Raw genomic sequence first — 22,637 nt, 5'->3', positions numbered from 1 at the left:
AAGGCTCTGGTTGGATGGAAAAAGGTCTACATGCTAAAAAGCAAAGGTATTTGGGAGTGATCAAAACAAGTCCCTCCTGCTCAAACTGTTGTAATATGTGTGATAATAAGAACATATATATCCATATTCCATAAACACCATAATTAGAGCTCAACTGATTATAAGAGATGTACATGAGCTTGCAAGAATGAGCTACCAATTGAGAAAAATGAAGATCATTCATCATGTATAGAAAACCAGTACTGAACAGCAAGAAGAAACAATAGTATTGCTCTCAGATGTTCACTATAGTTGGCCCCAAAACAACTAGGTTCTGCTCCCTAACATATCATTGAATACATCAAGAACTAGACTAGATAATAATATCACATCTAGAATCAGAATATGACTATCATCTTCTGAAGCATAACAAGTATCTCAGGACAGTGCTACAACTTAATCTAGAATTACTAAAGGGAAACAAAATAGTGCAAACTGAAGTAAACCAATATGTAGACCGACAAAATAAGTAGAAAGTAAGCTATATAATTCTACAGCTCCAATAGCACTTAATGCAGGGATACAAGCCAATTGACAGTGCGCAAATACTTTCCAAACTAGGCATATAGGGTCAGACCACAAAGATCACAAACCGCGAGATTCATGCGCTGCCTAGAACAACAATCTAATCAGAGGATTACTCAAATTTTGTCTATTGTACTTAACTGTCAAGTCCCAAAATCCGTAATTACATAATTAAGTATAAATATGCTTCTTAATCATTATGTTTAATTTTGTGTGATTTCGTTTTGTAACTATAAGGTAATTCATTTAAAATCATTTGGATAAGAGAAAGAAATTTGAGAGAGAAAAGGATAAAAATCGCATTGGAAATATCCCTTTTCTCCAACATGTAGGCCCCACAAGCGGCCCCACCATCCCAACTACCAAAAGGGACAGCACCACCTGCTCTCTCTCTCTCTCTCTCCTCCCTCACTCCCCACGCCTCCCACCCAGCAGCACAGCTGCTGCAGCAGCTCCCTCTCACTCCCCTCTCAATCTCTCTCTCCCTTTCTCCGCAAATTCGACCTCAAGAGAAGGATTTGAGGTATGCAAGTGGTACCATTGCGATCCTTAGCTCATAAGCTATCCATCTATCCAATTCATTTTTGTTTTCATGGAAGAATCGAGTAGTTCTTGAAGTTCGTGAGCTTTTTGGAGCAAAAATAGAGTTTTGGACAAATTTGAGCTATAGAATCATGTTGCTAGTTGATGAGTGAGTTCTAGGACCTTTGGACTATCCCTAACATGTTCCCTTTAGGCTTGGAGAAGATCGCAACTCGAATCGACCAAAAATCCACTCGAGAACAGCTTTTCTGGGCTGACCCGGATACTCCAGCCTCACCCGGATACTTCGGGTTCAGCAGAAACCGTCCGTCGAATTGTGTTTAAGATTTGTTAGGGTTTAGGGTGCAAGATGGGTTTAGAATCCTTTGGGTAGGGCATATACACGTTTGTGTAGCACATATTTGTAAAGTGAGTCGAATCGATCGAGAAAAAATTTGTGGAAAAAACTAAGTCTGCCTCACCCGGATAATCTGGATAAACCCGGAGACTCCGGATAATTGCGTTAACGATTAACCAAGAGCCTCTCTCAGAGCCTCACTCGGAGTGTCTAGCACAGCCCGGATAGTCCGAACCAGCTCGAAGGTTCCAAGTTAAGTTAGAAAAGTGGCTAACCGAGCACCTTCACCGGAGGATGGCACGGAGGCTCCGAAACCCAGATACTCCGGGCCAGTCAAATAAAAAGGCAGTAACCAAACGCCTCTTCCGGAGGTTCACCCGGAGGGTTCGGACCCGGATACTCCGAGTGGCTGTTATTTTTCATATTTCGTTTAGATCGTTTAGTATTGCATTGATTCGCATGTCTTGTACTTCTAGCATATTGTTAAGCATTGTGGCATACCTTGTTACATTCACTCATGCTTATCATTGCATGCGCTCTTCTTTAGTGAACAAGGAGTTGGAGCGGGAGATGCTCGTGGTTGAAGACGACTCTAATCTTTCGGATTTCTGTGAGTGTTGCATGGGTAATTATAGGCGGTCACCTGAGCAGCAAGGTAAGCAACTAAGCATATTGCACCTTTGTTCAATTGAATGAAGTCTAAAATTGATAAATTATGCTTATTTATATTGCATGTTTAGCGAGTCGGTGCCGAGTATAAATGGGTAGATCCTATGTTGGTAGCATTAGCTCTACCTTGAGATATTATTTACCCGCATCCTTATAGCCTTGAGAGCATGTTGTCATCTAAGTACAAATTCGACTTAAGTGCTTAGCAATGCATAGGTCACCGGTAGAAGTCAAGTGATGGAATGTTCCATGGTTCGCGAGCTATAGGTTTAATTGTTGTTCACAATAATTTTAACCTTGGTGGGTTGTTGATGATGGTTGGATGAGTGGTTGAGTATAAGACGAGATGTGGTCGGTGCTAGGGGTATTATCTGCTCTGGAGGAAAGTCATGGGGGCAGGCCGGGAGAGGATCCTGGACACTGTAGACTGCTTGCATCGTTTAAGCACCGATCGTCGGTGTAGTCGACTTTAGCACTTATCTTACTCACCACATTCCGATATAATGGTAAGGTGAGCCGAATACCTCTGTAGCTGTGATCATTTGGGCGTGAACATCGACAATGTGAGTGGATGGGCTTGTAAAAGGTGCTAGTTTGCTCCGGCAGTAGTTCTAGTACCTCCGCGCCGAGCGATGCATGATCCAAATGGTTGGGGCTTATTGAGAAAGGTTGACATGAGTACCCCTTGTATGGATCTGTGTAGTCATGCAAGCCGTATGATCCTCAAGTCTTGTAGGTCTAGGAGTATCCCCTGTAGGGTGTAAAAATATTTCAAAATGCCGCGCTCTTGGTCATGAGCATGCTTCTGTCCATCTGCATCGGTCGTAGAGTTTTCGCTTGTGGTTGATGGTTGGATATGTGGGAGATGGTTGAGTTGGTCTTTGTTACTCATATGTTCTTATGGTTCCAATTATTTATATTCAGTTGGTTATGACAGGGTAGAATTATGTTGTTGTTGGTTAAGTTAGTTGCTCACACATATATGTCTAGGTTGCTTACCGCTTATGTTTAACTTAACCATGTGGTTTTTTCTTGCTAATGGCTCAATGCATAATATTTGGAGTCGAGCTATGTATATGTGCTCTATATGGTTTAAGTCTTACGAGTACCTTCGTACGCATGCCTGCGTTTTCAGGTGCTGCTGGTGAGGAAGAGCCGGTGTTTGGCTACTTCGTGCCTATCGTTCAGGGTGGGGCAAGAGTAGTGCATCCTAGTCTCGGAGGTCGTGATTTTGGGGTGGAGCCTAAGGGCATGTGGCTCCACTCTCTTTTGTCATATAGGTTTATGTTTCTGCTGCGTAGATGTTGTTACCTTTTGATGTAAATTGTTGGAAATGGTTGCATGTTAAAAACTTGTAATATAAATGTTAATTATTTGCTCTTTCTTAAGCTATGTTGTGATGCTAAATGTTGGAAGGCATGTGTTCCGATCTTAGGTACAAAACACTTGCCGGGACTACCGGGATGATATTCTGGTTAATCATCGAGGTTGTGATTATGAATAATGATCATCCTGGTGATTAATTAGAATATTATTTGGACGGTTCCTCACATTAACTATCTAGCCCAATTTCAGTTCATACCATCATCATCATCAAGCAATAAAACATAATCACCCACACCGTTCAGATCAAAAGGGAGATAAAAACTCATAGAGAAAAGTGATGGAAGGAGCTGGCAATAGAGGCAAGGCACGACTTGAAGATTGTTGTCTTAGAAATCCTATCACTTGCAGTTGCCACCAGCGAGAAGAAAGACGGAGATACAATGCCCTACCACACTATGTCGGCACGTGTGGGCCAACCTTGGCGTCACAGCACCGGCTTCCACCACCACCACCTCTCCCTGGCATTGCACGCAACCGTACGGGAAGAAGATGCCCAAGTTCAAGCACACGCCAAATGGAGAGAAAAACAGAGCAAGAGAGAATTGTCACCCCCTTTTTCCTATGCCAATCGAGAGGACCTTCACCCAAATATATCAAAGCCTTACCTAGAGCATGCATGCCAAGAATGGCTGCCTCAACCGCAGTCAGTTCGGCCTCCTCGATCCTTTGTGCCGCTATAGCTCATCCCCAACGTCCAGATCCAAACCAAGGGCCAGCTAAGAGTCTGGCCATCGTATGGATAGGCACATGAGCACGGAAGATCCATGGCAACAGTTCTACCGCCGTCGCTAATCTTCAGCTACTCCAAGCCAGACCCAACTGATCCCCAAAATGCCCCTTGCCCAACCCTAAAACGAGCACCAACACAGGTATAGAGTAGTCGTGGTTGGGCTGGTTGTGGCAAGGGCGAAAAGGAAGCTCCACCGGTTCTCCCAAGAGAAGGAAAATCAACAAAAATTCATTTAGGTGACAACAATCCCCACCAAATTTTGATGTTGGAAATTTCTGGTTTTATATATAGGTTTTAAGTAACATGTACCTTTTGAGTTTGAACATATTATCGATCTATACAAGGACTTTGGCCCACACATGTAGAGGACATAACTTTGATCCTTCACCTTGGTGTGTAAACTTTCATCCATATAGCACCCTATAAGAGGCTATTTTTGCTTTCAGCCCTCGGGTTGGATGTTATGGTCATGTCTATGTACCTTGATTCATGAGTGTCACCTAGAGAAGTACCTAACTTCTCTAAGATTGCGACACACAATCACACTCACATAGGTAAATTCTCTAGTTGCCCTGTAGGACGACATCTATTGCCATACGACACTGAATTCAATAAGAGTTGACAACTCACCCTTCCCTACAGAAGAGCAATGCAGTGAATGAGATTGATCTGCTCTTGTGTCCACACAGCTTGTTCTCCTAGAGCCTAGTTCACGGGATCTCCGATCTCCTAGGATAGGTTACTGCCGATGTGAACCTTATCAGTGAGTAGTGATCCCATTCCTCTTGACACTGTCTGAATGATTATTCTAGACATTCCTTTGTTGAAAGGATCTACAAGATTCCTTTCAAACTAAATATAATTCGCATCGATTATACCCATCTCTACTACATGCCTGAGCAACTTGAGTCGTAGTTTTATATGCTTCGAAGTCTTCATGTTGTCCTTCCTACTATTCACCTTAACTAGAACGGTTTGGTTATCACAGTAGGTGAGAATAGTCGGAATTGGCTTATCCAATATCGGTAGGTCAGAAAGGAGTTCTCTAATCCATTCTGCCTCTACAGCTGCTGAGTCTAGCGCCACTAGCTCAGCCTCCATCGTGGAGTGAGTAAGGAGGGTCTATTTTGATGATCTCCAAAACATTGCTCTGCCTGCTACAGTGAAAACATATTCCCTCGTAGCCTTCATATCATCTGAGTCATTGATCCAGTTAGAATCATTGAATCTCTTTATGATTGTAGGATGGCCAAAATAACGAATTCCTAGGTTCTTTGTCCCATTGAGGTACTTAAGTATCTTTTCCAATGCTATCCAATGATCATCTCCTGAGTTAGACGTATAATGACTCAACCTGCATACTACATATGAGATGTCAGGCCTAGTTGCACTGGCCAAGTACATGAGGGAACCTATCACCTGTGAATATTTTAACTGGTCTTTCCCATGACCTACATTTTTCTTTAGCTTATCATTTGGATCATAGGGCGTGGCTATATGCTTACAATCTATCATACCAAAATGTGTAAGCACCATATCCACATAATGGGATTGACTTAGAATTATCTCATTCTCGCCCTTTAGCAACACGATGTTTAAAATTACATCAGCTTCTCCTAGGTCCTTCATATCCAAGTTCTGAGATAGGAAATACTTGATCTAGTTAATCATTTCTAGGTCTGTCCTAAACAACAATATGTCATCCACAAATAAACATAGAATGACACCTCGCCCCCCCCCCCCCCCTCCCACCACCATAGCGATAATACACACACACAAAAAGCCAACCAAAGTTAAAGTAGTATCGAACTTTTCATGCCACTGCTTAGGGGCTTGTTTGAGACCATACAGGGATTTGATTAGCCTGCATACTTTACCATCCTATCCTATTACTACAAATTCATCTAGCTGCTGCATATAAATCTCCTCATCCAACTCTCCATTAAGGAAAGTGGTTTTGACATCTATTCGATGCACAAGGAGATTATGAGAAGCTGCCAGTGCTAAGAGCATGCAGATAGTGGGCATCCTGGCAATAGGAGAATACGTATCAAAGTAATCTTCTCTTTCTTTTTGCGTAAAACCCTTTTCCACCAATCAGGCCTTGTACTTTTCTATAATACCATCAGGTCTGCGCTTTCTCTTGAAGATCCATTTGCAGTCGACCGGCTTGTAGACAACTGAGAGATATGCTAACTCTCAGGTTCCGTTAGTGATGATCGAACCCATCTCACTACAGACTATTTCCTTCTAGTACTCCGCTTTTGGAGAAGAGTATGCCCTTGAAAGGTTTTGTAGTTCATCATCCACGACAAAGGTGACAAAGTCATCTTCCAGTGATTTTTTAGTTCCTTGCCTTTTGCTCCTCCTAAGTTCCAATTTAGGAACCGTGTCATTAACACTCTGAGGAACAGGGTCATCAACTAAAAGATCGTAGGTAACTACTTCATTTTCTCGCATAGAAAAGATGTGCTCAAAGAATGTTGCATCCTGAGACTCCATTATCATGTTGACAGTAATGTCTGAGACCTCAGAATGGATCACTAGGAATCTATAAGCGGTACTCTGGTGTGCATACCCCAGAAAGACATAGTCGAAAGTCTTTAGTCAAAATTTACTTTTCTTCAGTAGGGGAACATGTACTTTAGCTAAACAGCCCAGGGTGCGAAGAAATGACAGATTTGGTTTCGTCTCCTTTCATCCTTCATAAGGGGTTGCCTCGTGAATCTGAGGAGCGACCCTGTTCAGAACTATGTGCTATGTAGTCTCGATATGGAGGAAACTACCTATCATGTCTTCTTTCAGTGCCCGTTTAATGTTCATTCCTAGAACTATGTTGGTATTTCGTGGGATCATTTCGTTAATTTTTTTGACATGTTTGTAACACCACAAAATGTGTACCCAAAATTTCTCAAGGAAATAATATATATAAAGCCCTTTTTGCATAATTCAATCATTGAAATAAAGAAATCAAAAGAAAAACCCACCCCAGGCTCCCTCTCTATCTTTAGGCCCGACCCAATCCAACCCCCTTTTCCCCGACCTCTCTGTCCTTGGCCCAACTGCTCCCTCCTCTCTCTGTGCCACGCACGCGTGCCCCGCCTATGGGTCGGACTGAGGTAGCTGCTCCCCCGGCCCACTCCCTCCCACGCCGCGTAACCCACCTGCCCACTCTCGCTCGCCTACCCACGTCCACATGTCGCCCTCTCTCTGCAGCCCGGGCCTCCTGGTCAGCTTCGTCTCCCAAATCGCGCCTTTCCTTTTTCTCCCTCTCTGTGTTGCATCCGATACCGCCACCAATCCTACCCCAATCCCGCACCGAGAAGAGGAAGGAAAGCATTGGGTGCCTACAAGGATGGAAAGCGCGACCGAGAGGAAAGGAAAGAGATCAAATTCACGATGTAATTGAGCTCAGAGACCTGGAATTTCTCCCTGCAAATCTCATTGGTGCCAAAACCTAGCCCGACCCCAAATGCTCTCCCTAGCCTATATAAATCCCTGAGACCCTCCCCTAGAGCATTACAAACCTTCCCACAATCTTTCAACTTGGTTTCCAGAGCCTAAGCACTGCTCAAGAGCCCTTTCCTCGAGTTTTCGCTGCAGCCGTGACCGCTCGCCATCGCTAGGACACTCCACTACTCCCCGATGCCAACATGCCCCCAAAATGAGATCCTCGTCGCCCGAGGGTCCTATTCTGCCACCCGTCATCGACTCCCGAGACGCATTGCACTGTTTTTGCCATCTCCGATGACTCTTCGCCGCCACCTGAGCTCGCTGCCATCATCCACATGATGGAACACAGGTAGGCTCACTCCCCACCGTCCGATCCCACATGGACGCCCACGATTAGATTCCACATAACGATTAGTTTTTAAACCCCCACCCAGTCAACATGCCATGTGGGCGTTCTAGTCCTACGTAGTGCCTAGTCAACATGTTCTTACCTTGTCAACAACCTAGTCAACCTAGTGATATCACCATTACGCAATAATTTCCTTTTCCTTTACAATTTTTTTGAAAATTTAATAAATCCAAAAATATGTTTTTATCTATAAGAAAAAATGGAAAATTCTTTTTATAATTATGTAAAATCATTTATATTTGTTTTTCCGTAATAAAAATGTTTTAATATTAAATAATGTTTTAATAAATATGAAACAATTGTTTTAATGTTTAAATAGATTTTATTTAATTTTTTAAGTATGGAAAAATGGTAAATAATTAGGATTAATTAATAAATAGGTTTTTCCATGATAAAAAGTTTCTGAATAATCTATTTTTAATTATTTTTAGAGTTTCTTTAATTCTTAAAAATCCTTTTTAATTCTAAATAATTGCTAGAAAATCCAGGAAAATCCCAAAAAAATCCATAAGCCTCCAGAAAAATTCCTACACCCTTCTTTCACCCTTCCAAGCCATATCTCCATCGGTGCAACTCCGATCTAATTGTTTCCTTTGCCAATAATTAATCAGAAATCTTAAAAATAATAATTCAAGCTATTTTGTGTGATTTTGGCTCGTTGATGGTGTTTATTGCCTTGTTTTATTTTGCGTTTAGATGTCGCCATTCCAGAAGAGGAGTTTGCATGTTTCTTGGATCAGGAGTTCGAGGATCCCGCTAAGAAACAAGGTGACTATAAATTGTCCTTGATGCATTTTGCTCATAAATTTCTAAATATTTTTGTTTTACAAAGTTGTACTCTTATAGTTGTTAGTGGGAAATCCGTGTTAGGCTATAGCTTAGTTTATCCATATCTTCGTTGTCGCCTCAGTTTTGGCGGTTTCAAGGATAGACTTGCTTAGCCATACTTGTGAGTTAGATCATACACTTGGAATAATAATTTTGATAATAGTACTATGCAACATGAGATAAAATTTATGGTAATGTTTTTAGCAACCTGGACTAGGGAATTGAGTAAGATGTTGGGTTGGTTGATAAGGGTAGTGGATAGTAGTCTTGCTCAACTTGGATTAAGGACAAGTTTATGGTGCGATCGGATCAAGCTTTATAGTACAACCACAAACCTGCTATGAGATAGACCTAGCTAACTAATTAGTTTTCTCACAACATAGTGTAGGCCAAATGGTGGAACGAGAAACGAAGGTAATTATTCCCTAGATCTGTAAGACGCAAGGGGGGCTTCCATTGTTGATGTTACTATTCACGTGGTACTAAACCTTAGCAAGTAGACACTTGTTAGAAGAGACTTTGTAAATGCTTTGTAGTGATATTTCTGGTCGCATACCTCGAAAGTGTGTAAGTGTTTCGCGAACACATGTATAATGGATAATCATGTCTTGTGGGTTAAGTGTACAACATCTGTACAGTGTAAAACTGATTAATCAGTCGTGTTCATGGTCATGAGCGGTGATAAATGCCACACATGGTTAGAATACACTGATGATGGTTTGAGGTAGTTAACTTTGGTTCATTCATGGTTACGAGAACATGTTTAAGGTGGTCAACTCTGGTTGAGGTTGTTTATGTCAAGAAGGTTATTCTTGAGGTTGTTTATATTCACTATTTACTTTCGCTTTTGTTAACTATTTTCATTAAATTCTGTATTTATGCAAATAAGCCCTTGTAAGCCTTATTATTGTGAATGCATTCACTTCATTATTTTACTACAACTTGCGAAGTACGAGACGTACTCACACTTGCTATAATCATAATGCTCAGTCGGGAAAGATTCTGAGGACTTTTCTGAAGATGGAGAATTCTAAGGTGGCACACTACATTGGAATGGGAGAATAAGAAAACTACGCTAGCTGGGATTTTATTTGCTTTTTGACCCTCGAAGTTCCCTTGTATAACGGATAATTACATTAAGTTGTGGCATTGTGTTATGCTATCATTTATGAAGTCTCCGTATACTGAGATTGATTCTTGACTCAATATATGACATGGGTACTGGTCTATCGTTAGACTGGTCACGGTAATGCTGCAGAAGGCAAAAACTAATTTTTAGCATCATTTCTTCATGGAGATCTTTACTATCACATCTTGGGAAATTTGGAAGCAAAGAAACAACTACATCTTTGGAGACCAGCCATACTTTCCTTTCTTGGAAAAACATTTTTGTTCAGAATGTTTATTTACATGTTCATAGGATGAGACCCCCTCTAAGTATGGATGTTGAAGTGTGGCTCTCGAACCAAGTGTGTAATACGCTCTTTGTACAGTCTTTCCTTCTCTTATTCTTTTTTACATAATAAAATCCTTACAGCAGGGATTTCCCTTGCTGTTTTGCCTCTTAAAAAAAAAAGCTCATCCAGTCTCCATGCTGAAGGAAATTCATACCAATTAACACGGGCCAGCAAATCCACACGACCTAGAGGAAAAACTGATGGTTAGCCTCGGCCCGGCGACAGCCGACATCATTCAATAGTGACATCCATTCGCCCACCGGGATTGCAAACAAGACAAAACATTGCTTGAGGGACAAACTAGTTCTTTGTTAGCATGAGCATTGAATCAAGCGCATCTGCCTATCCTTACAACCATATTTTACTTACTATTGATGTGTTGGTGTGTTGCAATGGTTTTTAAATTTATGTCCAATATTATCTATTTTATTTCTCGCATAATGTTAAAGAAATATATTGTTAGGGACAAATTAGTTTCTTATATTTTCATCTATATCATGATTCAATGCACCAGCCACCTCTCCCTCTCCATGTACCACGGTTCTCAAGAGTTATACCCAATCTCCCTATTACTTATCTATCAAGATGAACTAACTGATCAATGTACCAGTAAAGATGGTATATTGTTCTTTGTATCCATTCAAATGGAAAACTGGTATTATGGCTGTATATTTTGTTGAAAAAAGAATTATGTGGCCCTATACAATCATGAAATGGAACCAAATAAACCCTTATCACATTCATAATCAAATCTCTCCCAACAACCTTTACAAAAACTGCAGCACAGTGCCACAGCAGAACATCAGAAGATAAAAAAGCTTGATCATTTAATGACTCTATGGATGAGCAACCATAACTATTACTGGTTTGAGATGATTTAGGTTACACTTGTAAGAAACTTAACTTTAATAATGTGGATATTTGTAGCATTATATGATTCAACTCCAGAAATTCTCATAACCCACTTTGCTCCTTGTTAGAGCATTGCATGATGTCTTTCTTCTTCTCTCTGTCTTACACTAGTATTCTTCTCTCAATGGATAGAGAAATGAATGTGTGTGCATAGTACTTGCCAATGGTGTTCTTTCGTGCTAAGTGATGCAAATGCCCTATCCTTTTATACTTGATGAAGGGTTGCATTGAAACATCACTTCCATCCAACACATCCTTTAGTGAAACAACACATCCATAAACGTTCGTTCATTCACTTGTTAGTTACCGTGTCTATTCGTTGTGTCTATTCGTGTAATATATAAGGGAGAGGAGAGGGTATTTCAACAAAAAAAATTATTATTTTAGTCTAACAACCATCACACTAGAATGTTAATTATTGGAATAATCCAATAAATTACATGAGCCACACTTAATGAAAAAAATATTCTTACAGCACTATCCTATGTTTGACATAATACTTAGTGTTGTTTGAAAACTTCAGCATTGGTGCAAGAATGAAATGGATTGTTCATTGTCTCAGACTAAGTGGAAGTAAACCCAAGGAATTTTGATCTATTAAATTCATTATCATAGTAGATGAACCGTCGCTTGCCAGGTAGTTCATCCCCAATACACTGAGTGACCAACACGACTCGCACGAACCCTGCACAACCAAAAAGAAAAAATAATAGCTCCTATGCAATGGCAGGATTGAATCTTGGCACAAAGCGACCATGGGATAAGGAAATCAGCAATTGATTGGTAAATGAGCTCTATTGTCTCAAAAACAATTAGTTTCTCAAAAACGATTAGTTATTCTAGCTTCTAAGATGGCAATCATGTAGATCTGATTATCTTTGTCAACTGTTTCATCATGAATCTCCAATTACTCTGTAACACAGCACGCAACAATCATACTACAGATATTTAATGCGACAAATCATGTTCAACATGGCACAAATTTCAAAAAACTAGGTGGCCTTCGCAAATCACAAGAATATTCACTTGAGAGACATAGTAGCTTATGTTAAGCAAATGTCAACCCACGTATAATACCAAGATTTACTAAAGCACAAGTAATTTCTAACTTTCATATAATTGTTCTACAACATGAAAGAAACTTCTTTGACCTCTCAAAAGAATTTATATGCATGATTTTCTTAGAGAAATATGATGTTCCACTTTAATTTACTGCTAGGACCTATCTTGATTAATAAAGAAACAGATGAATTAAGATAGAATTCTCGCCTTTAGCCCCATTCCATACAATTGAAGCAACTATAAACATGTAGTTAGAGCCAAACATATAGAACCTGAATGTTTCTATATGTATGAATCTGAATCTGAGAAGTCAAAAGAATAAAAGCATGGGTACCACTAGACCATATTGCTGTCAATTAATGACAAAGGATCAGAGAGATCAGGAAGGACACAAATGTATGTTACCCTCGCATGAACCTATCACACAGTAACGAATTGAAGGGCTCCATATGGGAGTAAGAATGTACCTAGATCTCTACTAGTCAAAGTCATCGATTCATAAAACTCAGCTTGCAGCAGCAGGCTCCAATTTTTCTATCCGTATCTCATGCTAAGAACTGGAAGGCAACTCCTTGAGACCCAGTGCCGATGGAACGCTGCAACGTGGGCGCCATACATACCCCGTGCCTCCATGACACCGCTCTGTTGCTTGCTATCGCTGGTCACCACTGACCCACAGCCGCTTCGATGCACCTGCATGCTAGTGCCGATGAGGGCGAGCGATGCCACTAACAACCTATTCATGACAAAAATGCAGGATTATACATTTAGGGGTGCGAAATTATCACTATCCGTTCATGATATAAAATGACAGTTATATTATCACTATCATTGTCGGGTCATGAAATGAACCATAGTGATAAAGGTTATCACTATCGGTAATTTTTGGCTCGTGAAATATACCGGTAGTGATAAAGGTTATCACTGTCGGTTGCTAACAGTAATAATCTAAGATTATCACTATCGATGACAGTGATACCAGTTATGAACCAACAGTGGTAAGCTACTGCGTACTAGTGCGAAGAAGGGGGAATGAGATCGATTCAGTCGGTCATGTCACGGGTTCGTTTCTCCAAGGATTCGAAAGACGCACTTAGAGCATCTCCAGAAGACCTTGTATCACACCCTCTATGCCACCCGCTAGCCAAAATGAGCAAATTTTGGTCTCTAACAGAGCCTCCATCCTCCATGCCATTTTGACAAGCACGTCATCCTGCTCCTCCCGCACACTAGATCTGGCGTCTCCCTCCCCCACGTCCTCCTCTAACCATCACTCTCCCCCTGCGTTCCCACCACCATATAGCCACCGTGGCTCCGCCCCGAGCCCTCGACGCCGCTGGCTTCCGCGGCTCCCCTTTGGCCTCCGCAGCCTGGCCTGACATCCCAGCGGTGGCCTTCGTGGAAGACGTAGAAGCCTACCTTAGCCAGGCCAACCTCGATGTCAACTCCGCCCTCGCCTTCCTCCAAGAAAGGTACATGTCCCCTCCCCTTCTATAACATCCTTCGTTTTAGCATTTAGAAAATAGCCAAAATCCACTCATATTTAGATTTTTTCTTAATTTATTAATCCAACATAAAATCCAGGAAATATATATCTGTGTGTATGTATATATTCGTATGTGCTTATATACATGTATATAATTATTGGACTATGAATTCCAAAATTCACTAGAGTCAATTTCTAAACTTAAACCCTACATTAAATTGAGCAATTGCATTTTTTCTTTCTCGATGTCCATGTTTCTTTGTGTGACAATTCAAATTTTAATGCTATTCAAATTTGATTCCATTTTAGTTCTTTTGGCAGTTTCCTAATCCAAATCGATTTGTGAAAATCGATCTTCAGATACATGTCCAATTCAAGTCCTAGAAATTCAAACATTCGAATCATCGTCTAAATCAAACCCTAGTTGAATCGCTAGATCTTTCCTTTAAACCCAAATCCAACTCAATCCAAAATTCAATTTATTCAATTGAATTATCCCTAAATTTCACTTTGATCAATAATTCAATTAATTGAATTATTCTGGACCAATTCTCTTTTTCCTATAATCAAATCCAATCTCAGACAAATTCAAGTCTTAGTTCGTTATCCGAGCTCAATTCAAATCAGTTCCAAATTCAAATATTTATATTTGAATTTATATCAAACCCGGGAATAATCTCTTGACCATCCTTTATCCTGAAATAAAATCCTAAATTTAACCCTAGTCGAAGCTATTTGCAGGTCCCAGTTCATCTATCGAATTCCCTTCTGGTTCAATCCAAATCCTTATCGATTTCATACTCAAATGTGAATTCAGATTGTTCGAAATATATTCAAATGCATTCTAGTATTAATTACATCATGAGTTCAATTCAACTCGATTCAATCTCATAATTTGAATCCTCATTTCAAATTCAAATTCAAATTTAAATTGATTTGAATTACACAATGCAATTCAAATTCAAATTGAATCATCGTACATCCAGTTTCAATTTCAAATACATTCAATTGAAATTGGCATTCGGATCTTTCTCTCTCTTCCCAGATCTTTCGCTCTATCGGTTACTATTCACCCATGTCGGTTACTGTTTATCAGCCTAAAAGTCATGGTTACTGTACATTAGCTCCCCTCCCTTGCAATATTGCTCTTGCAAGAGTGATCAAGTTCTTATTCTTTCTCTTTATCATGCCATTTTGTTGAGGGGTGTAAGTTGATGAGAACTCATGCTTGATGCCTCTATCATCACAATAATATTCAATTTGAGTGTTCTTGAACTCCGTGCCGTTGTCACTCTGGATCCTCACAATTGTGGCCTCAAACTCATTTTGAGCCCTTTTTGTGAACTTTTTGAAGATCCCAACGGTCTTGCTCTTGTCATCTAAAATTAAAGTCCAAGTGTATCTCGAATAATCATCAACAATGACAAGACAATAGAGATTACCACTAAAACTTTTGTAGGTAGTTGGTCCAAAGAGGTCCATGTGTAGAAGCTTGAAGGTTCTTGATGTAGACATCATTGATTTATATGGATGAGAGCTTGCAACTTGCTTTCCCGCTTGGCAAGTACTACACAACTTTTTCTTCCCAAACACTACATCCTTCAAACCAACCATCATTCCTTTCTTGAACGCTTTCTTGAGTTGACTCATTCACTCCTACAAGACATGGCTTTTGTAACATATTCTTGTAGCACATTAAAAAATGTGTTACTGTGAAATACTATAGTAACACGTCATGTGTGTTACAAAGTTTGCCAGTAACACATATTCCATCAGGTGCTAACGTGTTACACAAAGATGTACTATAGGAACACATAACATATTCTTGTAGCATATTAAAAAATGTGTTACTGCGAACTACTACAGTAACACATCATGAGTGTTACAAAGTTTGCCAGCAACACATATTCCGTTAGGTGCTAACGTGTTACACAAAGATGTACTATAGAAACACAAATATGTACAGTAACACATACTCTATTATGTGTGAAAGTGTTACACATGGACGTACTGTAGGAACACATAATATAGGTTGTTGCAAAAATGTTAAAATTTATTGTTTAAACTATAGAAAATAGTTTTAAAACAAGTAGAAATATTTTTTTTAACTTAAGACGCTTCACACTAATTAATTATTTCGGTAGCCTAAAGGGAGCCACTTGAACTCAAGACTAGTGTGCACAGCTGATACAGAGAGGAGTCACCAGTCAAACTATTGCATTTTGGTGATTATTTGAGTAATTTAAAATATATATAGCAAACGGTCTATAGTTGACTGTGGCCACCTCAACAAGGGAAGTGGACGAAGAGATGGTGGCCGAGACATAACCGATGCGAGTCCTCGCTCCTCTCTGGTAGGCCATCATCGGGTAATCTTTATTCGGCTAGTCAATCAATTACGATTTGAATATATAAGCGATCATGCATTGCATGCCTCATGGCTTAAGTGTTCTCTAGAAACAAGTAAATCTGAACTCAACTTAGATTATAGATTTACAAAACTTACATACCCACAGGTCTTATACATCTTCATTAATTATTCCTTACCCCAGTAAGGCTTTTGCTAAATATAAGCAAACTACTAAATGGACATTGTAATTTTCTTTAAATCAAACTAGAGCCACATTATAAAACCTTTTCCTTTTTGGGAACCTATGTTATGCGTCAATTCTTGTTCAAAATGCTTGTGAAGATTGTCATAACTGACGCTCGCAACCAATCTGTTGCTTCATCACAACAAATTAGCCATCATGTTTTAGCTACAACCATCTCCAGAAAAACGATAGCCACCGACGCTTCAGCAATGAAAGGCTCCAAAAATCCACCTTTCAGCCATGCCCTCCCTTCTAAAAATCAGTCTTGAGATCCTGCTCCGGGAAAGGCTCGAGATTCCTCCCATCTTCAATGGGGTAGATCACAATCTTCTTGACCATCTGGCAAAATTCCCTGCAGGAGTTGAAGAATGCATGGATGTCAGTTATAACCCATTCAGCTCCTATCAGTTTGAATAGCTGATCAATTTTTTATTGTATGGAGAATACATGCAGAAGCAAGCTTAAAGCCAGGGATCATCTCCGACTTCCCTTGTGTCACCTTCATCATCAGTGAAAGCCACCTTCCATGTTTCTTTCAAGTTGGGGTCTTTTATCTTGAACATCTTCAAGCTCATTGATCAACTGTTGATACCCATCCATTCTCTAAATCTACATCTTTGCCAATAGCATTTCCATGCATTTGAACCTTACACAAAACAAATATGAACTTAAGGTTAGACCATTAGAGTACAGTTTAAAAAGCAAGGAGGAAGAAAAGAAAAAAACAAAACTTGTACCTTAATTTGAGTTCTTGCAGTGCTACTCTGATTGCTTTGGATTTCTCAGGGGCTTTCATTCACGAATTGTGTATGGTCTTTTGTTATTTTTGATAGTGCTAATAACTGACCAGAGTCTTCAAAAGAATCAGCAGCTCGGTTGATGTTTCCCGTACTCCCACAGTCATCTCAGTTGCAGTCAGATAACAAGACTACTTCTCCGCACCAACCTTTTCTTCTGAATCCTCCTTGTGCTTCTCAGACCTCACCAGCAGGATGCTACGCCGCTCTTTGCCACCTGGTTTGGCTGATGCATTTCCGTACCATATCATTCCAAGATCAGCGAGAACCATCCCAAGGACGACCTGAAGATTCAGACCCTCCTTGCCAAAGAAGAGAAACCCGAGGGACAGAACAAACACGATCTTCATGTGGCCCAGGACTTGGAAGGACACAATAGAAAACCGCCCAATGGAGATGAATTGGCTCAGATTAACACCAATGGCAATAAAGCATGAGAGTACAAGGAAAAACTGCAGAATTAGGGAAAAGCTATGGTAAGAAAGACACTCAAATCCAAAATTCTAGGATGATAGGAAACTAATAGTCGCTAGAAAGATTTCTTACATAACATTCACAAGACCATAATATAAATATTCCATAAACACATAAACCATTGTGCACATGCAGTATAGCAAAAATCTCAACCTGCTAAACGTTGGCTAATCAACATCCTATCTCTAAGCAAACAGATAGGTGAATTATTTATAGAGAAACTGCAGCATCAATCACCATATGATCAGAGATGAAACATTGTTATGATTGTGCCCTTACCAGAGCAAGATATGAGAAATTGAAGTGATCCACTCTTTTGCCTGTCAGCAAGAAATCTATGAATGACCCCACTAGCAAGAGGGATCCTGCTTGGGCTGGAGTAGTGTGGCCTAGGAGATTGAATGAGTTCAATGAGCACTTCCGTTGGAGAAAATGAACATACTTCAAAAAAGCAGAAATTACAAAAGAATCAAAATTGGGCCCCTATTAATTGGGTATGTGATAGGTCGAAAACCCACATGCATTGCTCATAGAACTATTACTGAAAATGTAGTGCAGCAAGGGCAATCAAATAGTAAAAAATGCCAAATGTCAAAAACGCCAAAGTTGTTGAGTTCTTAATTCCATGCTTGTTGAGTTCAGAAGGATTAGTCCTGTTCTTTTTGTGAAAAATTGGTTCCTTTGTCTTTTAGTGCACCGGCAGAGAGCAAATTTTGAACTTGATTGGAGAGATCCGCAACTTAGATAGGTTCAGATTGCAGTCTGAGATTTGGTCTCCTTGATACTTGTTTGCTGAGGATGGAACCATGTAAGCTACAATAGCTAATATATGTTTTCATTTTCATTTAGATGTATGGTTTCCTTTCATCGAAAGATGTCTGAATTTTGTAGGAAAAACATAACAGCTAAATTATTCAAAACATCAGATGGTATGAAGATAAGTAATTTTCTCTAAGATCACGTGTTTCCCTGTGAGATTAAAATAGGAGACCAACAAGTATAAGAATTTGTTTGTGTATATACAACTTAAAGATGAAAAGGATTTTCGTCAATGGACAGATTTTGTAAGATAACCCAATAAAATGGTCACGTGTAAATGGGAGGATGCATTATGAAACTACAGAGCTTCATCATAATACTCTATTGTAAAATTTTTTTATTCAGTGTGTGCTACGTCTTTCATTGTTTTCTTTTGTTTAATGTGTTTTGTTTCTTTACAAAGTTACATCCTATTTTTCCTTCACTTGCAGGTTGTGACGCAACCATTCATTTTGCAGTCACAACTCTATAGTAGCGTGAAGGACATAACACAAGTTGATAGAGACTTGGAGGTAATAATGATACATTTCATGTCTATGTTTTCCTTTGTGTTTTTTTTAGCATTTATCATGTTAAAATGTTATTTTTTATCGTTAACTAAGTAGAGATCCGATATGATAACAACTACAAAATGGAGCTCCAGATGCTGAAAAGAACATTTTCTTGGTTCATCATGACACTGAAAATTGAAGCGCTTTTTCATTTGCTATTTTGTCCACTCTTAGATCTAGTTTGTTTAAGAGATCTAGTTTGTTTAAGTGAACCACAACCCACTCTTAGATCTCCATTTTTCACTTACTATTTTGTCCAATCTGATGTGTGAAATTGCAAAGCAAAGGCTCATTGAGCTGAGATTTGGAGGCATGATGAGTTAATTTTGATTTTTTTATCCATATCTATGTGCCAAGCAGTTTTGGTTGGTTGAATCCATTTTTAGCTTCATCTGTTCTTTATGCCTGTTACTTTGCCTTTTCTTTCAAGAACTTGTTGCTTTGCATTTTTTTTGGAACATGTTGCTTTGTATTCAATACCATCATTGAAATCAGAAGCCTGCCTTTTCTCTCATCCATTGTTTTTATATATATGAACTCTGATTCAGCTACCTATGATAGTTAATCTATGAATTACTATAGCATGGCCCAACCACAATGATTCTTAGGATAGCAAGATTGCAAAGACCACAACTTCTTGATTCGGCTTATCTGTTTGTGTTATTAGGATAGCGATGACATCTTAAGGTGCAAGTTTATAGTAATATGAGCAGTTTGTAGTAACCTTGATATCTTTTCTTTTCTCTATTGAGAACAGAATATACTACACTTGATTTCTATGGGGTAGAAGAGGACTATCACCCCTGAAAAACCAAAAGCACAGAGGATGCTAGCATTCGAGGCAGCCCCGGCACAAGATGGGGCGGATAGGAGCCCAAGCCCGCACCTGTCGTCCTCCTTCGGCAGTAGCGAAAGCCAATATCACAGCTCGAGCCATGTTCCATGTGAACGGGAGAGCAGACATCGGGCAAGTGACGAAGAATACAATCCCACTGAAGAGGTATTGATAGGAGTCAATGCAGTTTATACTTGTTGAATGGAGGAATATTTTTTGTTTAGATCAACTCCCCTTGTTTTCTCTCTAAATGGCGGAAGCGCGGTCTCTAAGCCAGACAGCTGATAGTGGTGCACGAGTCCGAAAGCTAAGGACACAAACACAATGGCCAATGGATAAGGTTACCGTCACGGGAATCGATGCTGACGGGCTGCCTACGGATGAAAATGTCCTGAATAGATTTCTGGAGGGTCACATGGTTCATTGCTCGGGAGAGGGTGCCGATAACGACTAAGTTTGATGACCTTAATGACGAAGCAAAGAGGGACTTGTTCGATAATGCCGTCAAAGAGTATCTGGAGTACCCTGGAAACATGAGCGAGCGCCAAATGATCGCTGCAGCCAACTTAGCAATGAAAGTGATCGTGAAACTTCACCGAAGCTTTAAGAGTAAGCTTGTGAATCAGTACTTGGCTAAAGGGGTGGCACCCTTCGAGAGCTACAAGCACTTGAAACAGGAAGGTTGAGATGCTTTTGTGCAAATGAAGAACTTTGAGCAGTTCAAAATGGAGAGTGAGGAGAAGAAGCAGCTTTGGGCTAAGAACAAGCATAACCATAGGACTGACACAACCAGGTACGCTGGGAAAAGGGTGAAATAGCAGGCAAAGGACGAAACATTAGCCAAAGAAAGCCACGAGAATCCTTGGTTCCAATTCCAAGGACGATCACGGTCATATCTATGTGCAAGGGGTGAGCTGTCCAAAAGCGGGGAAATCACATTCAGAAGTAGCGAAACCCAGGCAGTCGCAGAAAAAGTCAAAGAAAAGGCGATCGCAACCAGCCAAGGTTCTTTCACCTGGGTCAGGGAACATGATGCTCTCACAATGGCGCTGGGAAATCCAGAGCACCCATGTCGAGTGCGAGGTGTATCAAGTTCTCAAAACTGGAAATACGGCTTTCCCAAAGACATCGGGATGTACAAGAAGAGGAAGAGGTCTGCAGTGGATGTGGATGTAATTACATAGGACATCACCCAAAAGTTTACGCAAGCATCATGGGGCAGCTTGCATCACAGGGAATATAGATTACCATGCCACAGGAAGCTAACCCTGGAGCTAATGGGAAGAGTAGATGTGCCTCTAAGGAGGTGGAGCAATAAGTAGTTACTACCGTGACTAAGCCAGATACAATTGGCCTGATAGAAGGGCCCATACCCTGCAGCCTTGTAATCAGGCCTAGCGGGTATCACATCAAGGTTGCAAGGGGTCAGGTGCTTCCAGGCGTCCGTATATTACATACGGTCCCGATACGTGCAGGCTATGTCATGGTTATTGTGGACATGGTATATAGCAATGCCACCGATCACGTATTGGAGCTCCCCCCCCCCAATGATAAAGTCATAACTCTGAGTGAAGCTCTTCATCAAAGGATCCAGTGGAAGAGGGGCAACATCGTGGTCTCTAGTGCATCCCAGTCTGGACGAGCTCCAAGTGCACCACTGTCGTGCCCCTCACTTCCAGAGAAGGCAGTTCCTTCTCCTCGCCCAAAGAAGCCAGCTTCATTGCCTTCTCCTCCGCATCCGGCAGCTTTGCTTCTAGATCCAATTTCATCTCACCTAGAGAGCCCAAAGAAGAACAAAAAGAAGGTTGAGAAGAAGGGCTCTAAGAAGTACGTGCCAGATATGTCGAAGGCCATTTTATCAGCGAAGAAGGCCACAGACATTGGAGCAAGAGTGGACTAGTGCCAACACAAAATTCAAATATGGTAAGCCCATGATAATGGTAGATGGCCTAGCAAGGGCAGAACAAGCATGTATCAACCTACATAATTATTACATGCAGGCTTGTAGAGACAGCAATGTCACATCCATAGACATACAGTACAAATGATGACACTTCTTAACTAAAGACGACATCAACTTCATTGTGGGTTTCAACGACTTATACAACCTCTTCAACCTTGATGGCCTGGCCATATTGTTATTATGGGTCTTCACATTCTAAGTCCCTTGAAACTGGATATTTATTAATTAATACCACTAAGTCTTGAATCTAACCGTGTTCTTATCTGTAAACACTTGATGAAAGAAACCAAGAAAAACAAGGACTCCATCGCATTTCTTGACCTTGAGGCCATTACAATATTGGTCATCCAACTTCACCTTGACTTCACTATGGACCAAGTGGCCAAAGCAATGCAACAATATTCCAAAATGCACTACCTGTTGGGCACCCCCAACACCGGTGGCTATTGGATCTTACTGGTTATTTGTCTCAAGTGGAACTTGGTGTGGTAACTCGACTCGTCAAGACCAGTAGGACGAAAAGGCAAACTTGGAGAGCATGATTATAGCGCTATAAAAGGACTCCTCGACATGTAAGTTCTATCTAGCTTAATTTACATATTTAACTTTTTTAACATTCAACTGCTCCCTAACCTGACTACAACGAGAAAGACGGTCACAGACTGACATACAAGACCGAGTTCGCGGTAAGTGCTACCTAACAGATTAACAAATGCTCTATGTTGCTATTTTTTTCTTTTGATCTAACACTAAATTTTATGTTCAATA

General features: G+C 40.4%; 1 protein-coding gene across 1 annotated transcript; it reads right to left on the bottom strand.

Moving 5' to 3' along the window:
- Positions 1-17,185: 17,185 nt before the first annotated feature.
- LOC133883697 (UDP-rhamnose/UDP-galactose transporter 4-like) lies at positions 17,186-21,675 on the bottom strand. The gene is made up of 3 exons (XM_062323114.1): positions 21,580-21,675; positions 17,981-18,142; positions 17,186-17,679 (listed from the first exon to the last, which is right to left on the bottom strand). The coding sequence occupies exons 1-3, from the start codon at positions 21,673-21,675 to the stop codon at positions 17,359-17,361; spliced, it is 579 nt and encodes a 192-aa protein (XP_062179098.1). The 3' UTR covers positions 17,186-17,358.
- Positions 21,676-22,637: the final 962 nt, after the last annotated feature.

This window comes from Phragmites australis, chromosome 1, assembly GCF_958298935.1.
Source record: "Phragmites australis chromosome 1, lpPhrAust1.1, whole genome shotgun sequence".
NCBI classification, from domain to species: domain Eukaryota; kingdom Viridiplantae; phylum Streptophyta; class Magnoliopsida; order Poales; family Poaceae; genus Phragmites; species Phragmites australis.
Note: the sequence above shows the minus strand (reverse complement) of the source record. Positions and strands in the feature narration are given on the sequence as shown.